The sequence below is a fragment of the Podarcis erhardii genome (genome assembly GCF_964252035.2).
Source record: "Podarcis erhardii genome assembly, chromosome: 4".
Lineage (NCBI taxonomy): Eukaryota > Metazoa > Chordata > Lepidosauria > Squamata > Lacertidae > Podarcis > Podarcis erhardii.
In genome coordinates, this window is record NC_138508.1 from 57,698,952 (window position 1) to 57,710,504 (window position 11,553).

At 43.5% G+C, this 11,553-nt stretch overlaps 2 protein-coding genes and 1 long non-coding RNA gene across 3 annotated transcripts in view; 1 reads left to right on the top strand and 2 right to left on the bottom strand.

Moving 5' to 3' along the window:
* The window catches only part of RSPH1 (radial spoke head component 1), a 29,698-nt gene extending 25,343 nt beyond the window's left edge, over positions 1 to 4,355 (bottom strand). Inside the window, exons 1-4 of the mRNA XM_081858628.1 lie at positions 4,219 to 4,355; positions 2,195 to 2,308; positions 1,370 to 1,475; positions 278 to 368 (exon numbers count right to left, since the gene is read on the bottom strand). Of these exons, the coding sequence (XP_081714754.1) occupies positions 278 to 368; positions 1,370 to 1,475; positions 2,195 to 2,308; positions 4,219 to 4,272 (365 nt within the window). The 5' untranslated portion in view covers positions 4,273 to 4,355. The remainder of the gene's footprint in view (positions 1 to 277; positions 369 to 1,369; positions 1,476 to 2,194; positions 2,309 to 4,218) is intronic.
* Positions 4,356 to 6,687: 2,332 nt separating this feature from the next.
* Positions 6,688 to 11,046, bottom strand: LOC309340113. Its single transcript, XR_014155805.1, has 2 exons — positions 10,917 to 11,046; positions 6,688 to 7,373 (listed from the first exon to the last, which is right to left on the bottom strand). It is a non-coding gene; the product is annotated as an uncharacterized lncRNA (long non-coding RNA).
* Positions 10,990 to 11,553, top strand: part of SLC37A1 (solute carrier family 37 member 1) — a 40,063-nt gene continuing 39,499 nt past the window's right edge. The window contains exon 1 of the mRNA XM_081858646.1: positions 10,990 to 11,127. Within this exon, the coding sequence (XP_081714772.1) occupies positions 11,072 to 11,127 (56 nt within the window). The 5' untranslated portion in view covers positions 10,990 to 11,071. The remainder of the gene's footprint in view (positions 11,128 to 11,553) is intronic.

Here is an 11,553-nt window from a genome sequence, read left to right on the forward strand (position 1 = left end):
AGGACTGTCAGTCAGCCCCAAACCTCAGTGCTCTGGCATTATGTAGCACAGCAGAAGAAGATCTTGGAATGTGAAGTGGAGGCAGGGACAGAAGTACCCTTTTGTCTCCCTGAAAAGCCTAGACAACACTACAAGGCTCCTGTTTGAAGCTGGCTAGAATCCCTGAACAACAGGACTCCTAAGAGGTGAGGATACACTACACATTTATTTCAGATTCCACCATAATTTATCATTCATTCAAAAATGTAAAAGAAACCTAAAGTTTCAGTTGAACAACCTGTAGTGATTGAACCACTCTCCATCGTATGTGTCTCCATTTACATAGTAGTAAACGCCATTTCCATGTCTTTGGTCCTCCACCCACTCTCCTGCAAGGAATACAATAGAAACATATCCACTATTTTGTATCCATTTCTTTATAAGCCAGAGTACTTAATATTTGGCTTGATTACAAATAATACATTTGTTATCATGGTGGAAAGTGTTCAGTATTTATATAATGATTTTCTTAAAAACACAAATATTACTGAATACAATTGAGAAATCTAAAGCAAACTGAACTAAAATAATCCTTTTACTGTGATAAGGCAGTATAACTGGAGTAACTGATTACATAAATACAAATGTCCTGGATAAGAGTATGACCAATATACATTCTACTAGCTAGACACACAATAGTCTGATGTTATAAAGAAGCTACATATATGTTCATTAGGAGAGATTATTTCAAACATTATGTGTGCAAAGTTGCATCAAAACGGTAAGTTCTCACTCTTCTCACCACAATTTCCATGTTCGCAATGTAAATCTCCTATCTTTTCTATAAAGGGGAGCCTGACCACCACACATTGTGTTTACTCTCCTCCTTATTGTTTACTTGCTCCATAATGATAGAAAGCTTTTAGGGTTCTGCGAAGCTGATTCAACATCCCCAATCACTCACTCTACTCATTCTTTGTTTCACATAGCAGCTTTGCCGATTGCACTTGAGCCAGCATCTAATCATAGTAGTTATTGTTGGCACAGTGAGGCAACATCCTGGTTCTGCTAATCTGCATTTGGCACTCACGCAAGACCATACGTTGTGTCGCTGTGCTTTCACACCCACCATTGTGCCACAGCCAACTCACTTATTGAGTGGACCCACTGTGGCAATTCTCTATTCACCCCCTATATCTTTCATGTTATCTTAAGGACATAGGAAGAGCCCTGCTGGACCAGGCCAAAGGCCTATCTAATCCAGCATTCTCGCAATAGCCAGCTAGATGCATATGGGAAGCTCACAAGCAGGACCTGATCACGAATGGGTACACTTCACTAGTCATCAAAATCCTCACATTTAAATCCGAACAGAGAAAATACAATTTACCATCATATCGGGATCCATCTGGATAATAAAAGATGCCTTTGCCATGTTTTTTATTCTCAAAATATTCTCCTATGTAGCGTGCACCATTCTTGAATCTGTACAATCCCTGAAACATATACATTATAGAGACTTCCTGTTCATGCTCTGGTTGTTTTACTAAAGCATATATATTACGAAAATGGCCAATATACACTAAACAAGCAGAAACTGCAACTGCCCTCGTTCCCCCATCAGTCAGCATTACATGTCTACTGAGCATGCTCAGTCCCCATTGGATGGTTTGGGGTCCCTGCTCTACTTAGAACTTTTTTCCCTACTTTTAAAGAAATATTTCTGCAAATATGCTAACATTTCCTTCCTGTGTGTGGATGATGCCACTACATAAGAAGTATAAAATGAGTTTCAAGACAATCCAAACCCCAGCTGGGCAACAACAGAATCACTGGGCCATCTGCAGCCCTGACACTCACAAAAAGGAAGGGGAACAAACAAACTGCTGGAACAGTCTGGAGCTGGCATAGCAATTAGGCCTGAATTGGCTTTGATGCTGTCAAATGTCGGTAGTAGGGCCACCTTGAGAAACTAGAGGTCCCTGGACTGGCTGAGTCCAATTCCTGCCCCTGGAATATTCTGTTCTGAGGTGTCACTCCACCCATTTGGTGACTCGGATGGAGAGCTCCACCATATCAGAGTGATACTGGTGTGACTTCATAGGCGGGAGTCTCTCTCCCCAGTCTAGCCCCACCCCACAGCAAAGGGTGTTTGGATTATAGGCTAAGATATTAGTATAGAGAATGGGCAAATGCTTTTCAAAATAAGTCATACCTGTCCACTTCTTCTACCATTTGCATATTGTCCTTCATAGGTATCACCATTGGGTAATCTGGCCTTTCCCTGTCCGTGCCGTTCACCAGCTTCATTGCGTTCTCCTTCATATTCCTACTTAAACGAGATCAGATAGTTGTCATTCAGCTAAAACAAAGGAGTCAGCATGACTGAAGTCTACTTATATATTTTGTGTATAAAGAGAGGAATAGGGTAGCTGAAAGCAAGAGGAGAGGGCTCCTTCACTCTTAGTAGTTGTGTAGTAGAAGAGAGGATTTCAGCAGGTATATGCAGGTTTTGCAGTAATTTTAACTGTAGCTTGTCATATAAACTATGCCTGCAGCATTCCCTTCTACACAATTATTAAAGAGAAAGGACCTCTGTCCTCTTTTGCATCTGGTCATCCAACAAAGCAAGCTGCCTTTTACAAGCATGGTAAAAGGTATGCCCCACGGAGAGCCTCAAGGTCCATAAATAACAACACCCTAGTGGTCTCTGGCCCTAAGGAAGTTAGATTGGCTTCAACCAGAGCCAGGGCCTTTTCAACTCTGGCTCCGGCCTGGTGGAACGCTCTGCCTCATGAGACCAGGGCCCTGCAGGATCTGATTTCTTTCCGCAGGGCCTGTAAGAGAGAGTTGTTCCGCCTGGCCTTTGGCTTGGAGCCAATTTGATTCCCTCCCTCCCTCTCTCTCTCTTTTTTTTTTTCCTTTTCCTTCTCCTCCTGCGATGAGGCTACTTTTTAATATTTTAATGTTCCATTATTTTAATGTTGTATTTTATTTTTGTTTTTAAGTTGTAATCATTCATCTTGTTTTTATTATTGCTTGTAAGCCGCTCTGAGCCCGGCCTTGGCTGGGGAGGGCGGGGTATAAATAAAAAAATATTATTATTATTATTACAAAGTCAGACCATTAAACCAGTATAATGACTAATATTATGCTAGAATAAATTTGTTTGTTTTTAAGCTAGCACAAGACTCTTTCTTGTTTTTATTACAACAGACAAACACATCCACTCATCTGGAAACTAAATAGCAGTGGCTTTCTAGTTTCAAACTGGAGGTGCTGGGGGCCTAAATCCAGTACCTGCTGCATGCACTTAGCTATGGCTTCTCCTCATAAAAAACAAGGTGAATAGAAAATAAAAATTATTATATATTGCAAATAACTCTTTCTTTGTCATTCTGTGCAATCCTATCTATGCATGTATACTCAGAAGTAAGTCCTCTTAAGTTCAACTGCAGGTGAAATGCCGTGTGTCCTTAATAGATACCCTGAAAATAGTTTTCTCTTTTGTTTTAATAAGACGTTGTTGTATAGACTCTTCTGTCGGTGCAGCATTCTATGCATAGTATTTCTTCTAGCCATACAATTATTGTTTTAAAATTATTTCTATATTGATTTCTGCCAAGTAAGCACCTTAGGCAAGAGCTTAAAAGTCAACAACTTTCTCTCTGGAATGCTTTGAAAAATCTCTAATTCCGTAACTCACCATGTCATTTCCTCTATTTTAAATAAATCATGTAAATCAAGTGTTTGGCTAAGGCTCCTTTGCATACACACAATTTGGACGCTGAGGCTTTCGCAATGGCTGGACAAAGTAAAGGACTAAAAGACAATAATTTCTGAAAACATGGGGCGAGGCACCAGAGTGTGTCTCCATATTGCAGATCAGATTCTGAATCAAACTCCCAGTAATAATAATGATAAAAAGTTCCACTTTTTGCTTCCTGGAAACTGGTGTTTTACCTTTCCCAAACTGTTTCTACCATAATGCAAACGTGCATGAAACTCACTGCAAAAAACCCCCCTCTTTCTTTACTCCACAAGTTCTCCACTCAGTGTGGGGAGTTCCATTCAGAAAATGGTCTTACCTGGGCATGTTTACTCAGAAGCAAGTCCCACTGTGCTCAATGGGGCTTACTTCCTATTGCGTTTGGGCTTTTTTTCTGACCCAAACGATTAACCTGCACACGCACCCCTTCCTACACCTTCCTCCTCTTCCCCCCCTCCCCGCACACTGACCCCCAAATCATTCTCAGCCTCCTCTTCGATCTCTTCCGAGCCGAGATCCGACATGATTCAGTCCGGGCTTGTCACCATGGAAACGGCTTCGCCCGTTGGACCCCGCCCCCCTCTCACCCGGCCTCCCAGAAGGCGGGGCTCCGAGAGCGCGGTCGCTAATAGCAACCGTGCCTCGCACTCTCTCCCGATTGGCCAGGGAAGCCCCGGCGCTGCGCAGGAGGGATGACATCTGCCCGTGGGAGCCGGGCTGGACAGAGTTGTAGTCCAAAGCGTCTGGAGTGCCACCCACGCTTTGGACCAGAAGATGTGGGATGTGTGTTGATGCTACTGCCTTTGGGAAGGATTTATCAGGGAATGCTGCTTCTTTCACAAGAGGTAGCAATACAATTTAGCATAGTTTTGCTGTTCGGGGTGTATTCCATGGCATGCCAGTCAGTTCATGGTGCATAATAATGGTCTATTTGGGGAAACAGGTCATCACACGCCCTTCTTATTGAGTGGATACCAGCATTGACATTAGAATGTGTCTTCCTGGTCAAGCAAGTGGTATATGCAGCTTTTAAAATTTCAGTTTTAAACTGAGAGCTGTCTTGTTGAAATCCAAAAGTGGTACTTCATTTGTTGATGTTAATTAATTTGATTTCATGTAGAGCCACTTCTGAAAATACTCCAGTTTTACCTTTGATGTATTTGTACTTATGTATTCAAAACAACCCTAAACAGTTAAGTCAAAAGTAAAACAAACATGACTCTGATGTGCAGCTAACCATTTAAAAGCAACATTGGAAAAGACGTTAGGACAGGTTTCTTATGCTTTTAGAAGCCGTTAGGACAGGTTTCTTATGCTTTTAGAAGCAGCAACTTGGGAAAATATAAATTTAGCAGAGTCATGAGAGCAGTTACAGGAAATTGCAGAACACTTTAGTACCGCCAGTACTTTTTTGCTGCAGTCCTGTATAACAACCTTCCTCACTCTGGTTCCCCTGCAGTTGTTTTGGTGCACTACCAGCCCCAACCATAGCTGTCAACTTTTCCCTTTTTTTAAGGGAAATTCCCTTATTCCGAATAGGATTCCTTGCAAGAAAAGGGAAAAGTTGACAGCTATGGCCCCAACCCACACTCAGCTGAGAGTAAGTCCTATTCTAAAACAACAGAATTGTGCTGTGTTGGATGTATAAGGGCTCCTTAATGTATCTTGGAGAAAGTGTATATTAGACAAAACTTAAACGAACAATGTGTAATTCTGAGACACCTTTGTGTAATCACTAGCCAACATAATCTAATCAGAACCACAGGAACATAGTTTAACATATGTATAGTTTAATATATGCATGAAGCACCTCTCCTTTATAGGTATGCCTCTGGCCGCTGCTTCATCACACAGTATACTGTTCAACATGAGCTGATTTCTGGAATGATCACACCACCAAGTCAGCACTTCATGATGAATGTGGAATGCATTAATGGCTTGTCCATACTTCAGTTTGTCCCGTGCCTAGAAAGCATAGGCCAGAGTGGTTTTCTGCTTGTACTGTGCTTTCTAGGCACTGGTCCAAGTGGTTTTGCCGTTGCCTTGCTGCTTTCCCCCAGAAAATCCGCTGAAAAGCACTTTTCAGGAGCAAAAAGATGTACAAGAGAACTATATTGTGTGTGTGAACTATGTAGAAAAAACAAGGAGTCAAGCTCCATTGATTCTAGAATAAAATGTGTGCACGTAGCCTCAGGCCCAAACCTTTTTATATTTGCTGTTAGTGAATCCCACTACATTTAGTGATACTTACGCCCCAATAAGTGTGCATAGGATTTTAGTCTTCAGTTTCATCGAATCCAAATTGTAGAGTTGGAGGGTCCCTGGGGGTCATCTAATCCAACCCCCTGCAATGCAGGAATCTCAACTAAAGCATCTATGACAGATGGCCATCCAGCCTCTGCTTAAAAACCTGCAAGGAACAAGAGTCCAGAACCTCCTGAGCAAGTCCATTTCACTGTTGAACAGCTCTGACTGTTGGAAAGTTCTTCCCGATGTTTAGTTGGAAATTGGAATATCCTTTCTTGTAACTTGAAGCCAGTTTACTTGCTTGTTTATTCATGGACCATAAATACTATTTATGTTCTAGGATTCAGTCTGATACATATCTACACAGAAGCCCCTCTATACTTATTAGTACAACTCCAAGGTAATTTGTGCATGATTACAGCTTTAGGCTGCATTCTTATGCATACTAGGAAGTAATGCCCATTTAACTAAACAGGACTTATTTCTGAGTAAACATGCATACAGTTGGGTTCTTGTTCTCTGTCCTGTTTATACTTACACTGTAAAAACAGTATGTATTCTGGGAGCACTGTATCAATAACAACAGCAGCAGTAAGCTAGTATTTTTAGCTTATGAGCTAAAAAGAAACTTACAGGAACACTGAGCTTCAGTCGTTGCGCATCTCACATACTCGGCTTAGAAGATTTAAAAGTCACTGATGCCATCTCATATGTATTTGGGTTGACTTTGTTAGCAGCAAGAGAAAAAGATTGTACGTGTTCAGGAGAATGATATTTTCAGTTGTCACTGCCTTCCGCACCTCGGAGATGCCCTGCATTTGCAAGCTGATAGGGAATTTTGAAGTGAGTGGCCATAATATGCATAACTAAGGCTGCCGTCTGTTTTGCAGACATAAGCTCGGTGGCAGACATTTAACTGGCGTGGTTTGGAAAGCTGCCCCTGTTGGGTTTCTGCCTGCCAGGCAGCTGCCAAGTCGACGCAGCCAGCGATCTCTTTAAAAGACAATGGCATGGCTATGAGCTCCCCTCGCTAGACCAGTTCCCTGGTGGTGTGGCCAAGACGTTTTACGACCAGGAAGCCGGATTCTCTCTCTGGCGGCAGTTTTGAGCCCTGCCGCCTCGGGCCCTGCCTGGGAGCGCCTTTCTTTCTCAGCTGCTGCCGTCAGAGCGAGAGGGAGGCGGCCCTGGCGGCGAGCCGAGCAGGTTCTCCTGTCACTATTTGTAGCAGCAGCGCACCAGAACTGGCTCGGCTTGAATGAAGCGAGACCGCGCTCGGGAGCGGCGCCTCGACCAGGAAGTGGCTGCCGAGGCTGCCAGGAAACGGCGCCTCCGCCTCGGAGCTGTAGAGGTGAGGAGACGGTCGTCGTCGTCGTCGTCCCTTCAGGTGGGACTGACCCTCCGAGAGGGAGCAGTGCGGGCAGGGGGAAGGCGGGAGCTTTGGGGCGGGGGCGCGCTCGGCTAGGAAGCAGCTCCTTTCTGCCTGAGCCCTGAGGGGGAAGCAGCGTGTGCTCTGTCGGCGCTGCACCTGCCGCCGATGGAGACGCCTGGAAACGGGGATCCCCTTTGATGGACATCAGAGCGGGGGCGACGAGGAGGAGGCGGGGGCGAGCGAGCGCGTTTGGGCTCGCTTGCTTTGTGTCGTCACTCTCGCACACACGCGCGCGCGCACTCTTTTAGGGCACAGGCTCCAGATAACTTAATGCCGTTAGCCTCTCCGGCTGCAAGCCTGTGCCCCCTTATAACCTAGGAACAGAAGCGCAGAATTGTAGGGTTGGAAGGAACCCCGAGAGTCATCTAGTCCAACGGCTGGACTCCAGCCCCCTGCAGTGTTGAAATAAATCCCATGTAGTTTCGTGGGACTTGCTTTTGAGTAGACATAGAATCCCATGGTGATGCTCTTTAGCTCATTTGCCCATTAAGTTCGATTAAAAGCAGTGGCGTAGCATGGGTTGTCAGCACCCGGGGCAAGGCAAGTAATTTGCGCCCCCTAACCCGTGGATTTGCGCCCCCTAACCCATGGATTTGCACCCCCTAACCCTAACCCCCAGATGTTGCGCCCGGTGCGGCCGCCCCCCCCCCCCACGCTACGCCACTGATTAAAAGGAAGGGTGGGTGGGTGGAAGCTTCAGTAGAACCCAGGGGCCCCAGGAACTTCACTTGCCTTCCTGGCAAACAACAACAAAACCCCAAACCCTACCTTTCCCCCCCTCTCAATCCTTCAAAATCTGGTGTTATGACTGCTTTTATTACTGTTGTATATATTTGTGGTTTCCCCCTATATTATTAGGTTAAGTGTCCCAATATGGTCAAAGTGTTCTATGTACAGTCTTTTAAATAAATAAGCAGTGGCGTAGCGTGGGTTGTCAGCACCCGGGGCAAGGCAAATAATTTGCGCCCCCTAACCCGTGGATTTGCGCCCCCTAACGCTACCCCTACCCCTAACCCCCAGATGTTGCGCCCGGTGCGCCCGGCCCCCCCTGCACCCCCCACGCTACGCCACTGTAAATAAGCAAGCCACTTTAGTGAAGTGAACACAGGAAATTGTCTTGTAGTGAGTCATTAGTCCATCTAGGTCAGTATATATATCAACATAGACTAGCAGTGGCTTTTCAGGATTCCAGGCAGGGAACTTCCCCAGACCTACTTGGAGATGTTGGATTGAACCAGGAACAGTTGCTATATCACCGAGCCCTTTGGGGTTCCATTAAAGAGCACCAAACTGTCATTTAATGTTAGTCTTTTGTCATGGGAGGTGCCATTTTAGGTGCAAAGGTATTTCAAGCAGGGCCAAAGGATTTCACTTCCCTATTGGTGTACTGCAGGTGGAAGTTGTATTCATGGGGAAATCACCCAGAGGACACTCCCTTGCCAGGAGTCATAGCCCAGAAGAAGCTTAAGGGCAATGCATTTGTTGCTGAACAAATTTGCATAGTTGTGTCTTATGACAGATGACCATACATGTAGAATATTCAGGATATCTTTCTAAAGAATCTTGGTTACACAACTGAGTTTAACAGATCCAGTCTTCGATGGCACTATTTTCCCATGTCTTGCACATTTATTTGCACGCATCTGCAGTACTATTCTTCAGATACGATACAATCACTTCACCAGCTTGATCCTGAAGAGCTGAGATGAAAACAAAAGGTACTTTTTCGGATGTGTTTAGTTGATCTTGGTGCTTGCAAATCCAAACTCCTGGATTCAGTTTGGTAAAAAGTGCTAACCTGAAGGCAGAAGGAGTGAGGCTGTTTGCATACATGCCCTGCAGTGTAGACTATCAATTTGCTTAGAATTTACTTATATGCTATTGTGAGAGAGAAACTGTTCTTCACTTGACTTTTGATATGTTTGCACTTCTGTCTCTTGTAAAGAATTCCATATAGCAGAGTTTATGGCATTTTGCCTCTAAGGCAACTAGATCTGTAAAGTGCAGCCTAGCATGGTCTTAATCTTCAAGCGCTACTACATGTACTACATGACGACCATATGTCAGGAGTGCTCTGATGGTTTTTCCTGCTTGGCAGGGGGTTGGACTCGATGGCCCTTGTGGTCTCTTCCAACTCTATGATTCTATGATTCTATTCTATGTAAACAAATATTTGAAGGAATACCAGGTGCTACTGAACAACTTAGTTTTACCTTGGTATTTCTTCCTCCCGGAAGATGGTTTTGGAGACCTCAGCAACAACAGAATAATAATAAAAAGTTGTTTCTAAACTCTAATCCTGCAGAAACTCCCTTGCTTGGTTTGCAACCTTTCTCAGTGCTTTATAGGGTGGTGCAGTTTGATCTAAAGGTCCAGCTTCAGGAACATACACCCTGTTGTGACAAGTCTGCAGAGTATTTTGAGGGCAGTCTCTTATATACACCCCAACCTTGACACCACTTTTAAGGCAAGTCTGCTAGAGACATCCAGAACACCTGCTCTCTTGCCACTTAACCTCCATAGCAAATGCCAACCTGACTGCATTTCTGCCTCCTCCTGTCCCTGTGTTGTACCATGGGTTCTATTCTTAATTTACTGTACATACAGTATGATACCCTTTGGAAGGTTTGTAAGTATTACATACTATGGGGTAAGTGTAAACGTTTAATACATATGTTGAGATGCATATAGTTGAAATTTTCTAGTGTAGTCTGGGCAGGTTTGCAGTTCATAGAGAACAGTTCCAAGTGTTTTAGGTGAACATTCTAACAATGAAGCTGGATTGAGGATTGTAGCATGTGTACATGTTGCCTTGAGAAACTGGCTCCAGAATTGTGATGCTTAGGTCGACACAGCTTGGGCATGTTTATCCTGGTTGTGTTAAGCTGTGGGCAAGATTACTGACTGGTTAAATATTGTCAAGTTGCTTGTATAGATTTTAATACTGGAGTGATCTTTGTTTCTAATGGTCATCTCTTTCAAATCATGTTTTTATTTCCCTCTGTTTTCTTTATTTCTTATATTAGCATGAAAATAGTAAAAAATGCTTTGCATTAAAATTATCGCTTTCAAATTTTCTTTCTTTCTTTTTTTGTTCTCTTCTCATAACTACCATAGCTGAGAAATATTATTGTAGCATGATCAGTAACACTTTTCTTTTCTTTTTTGGTTTGTTTCTTTTTTATTAAAGATTTTCTTGATTTACAAAAGTGTTTGCAATGTCTCTCTCTTGTATTCTCCCCCCCCCCCCATGTAACATTTTTACAAATCAGTTTCATTTGCTGAGACATTAGGAAGAAAAGGGGGAAAGAGGTGGGGGGGAGATAGGGTCAGGTGGAGATGTTTCTATTTTACTTACTATATGTAGGGTTTGGTGTCAGCGTTTGTGCAGGTTCTTTGCTGTTCGCTTGTGTTCCTTTGGTGGTGAGAGATGTTGGGGTTGGCCTAGGGTGTGGTTATTCATAGGAACACTTTTCTTATAAAAATATGTACCAGGAAGAAGAATCAGCCACTCATAGTGATGGTCAGTGACACCAAAGGAGAAATGTAAAGGACATTAATCAATGTGACAGTTGGTTCTGTTGAAAACCTGGAACCAATACCTGAAGCACCTGAATAATTAATATCTGAAACCGATACTCAAGTAAATGGCTGAACTTCCACCTGGGATTCGCTTGATCACTTTATTTACAAGAGACCAGTGGTAAGTTATAGTCTATTGCTTTGGCCTGGTCAGGCTTTGTCTTCCTCTTAAATAAATCTCAATGCAAATATTAAGTTCTAATAAGAATGAACAGTGATGCATTTTGCTTAAAGGTGTATTTCTGTATAGACTTTACATTATAATCATCACTACAGTCGTACCTTGGTTGATGAACACCTTGCGACTTGAACGTTTTGGTTCCCGAATGCCACAAACTTGGAAGTGAATGTTCCAGTTTGCAAATGTTCTTTGGAACCCGAACATCCGATGCGGCTTCCAATTGGCTGCAAGAGCTTCCTCAGCCAGTCGGAAGCCGCGCCTTGGTTTCCAAATGTTTTGGAAGTCGAACAGACTTCCGGAACGGATTCCGTTCAACCTCCAAAGTACCTCTGTACTATTATGCTTGAAAAATTGAAAAGGATACCT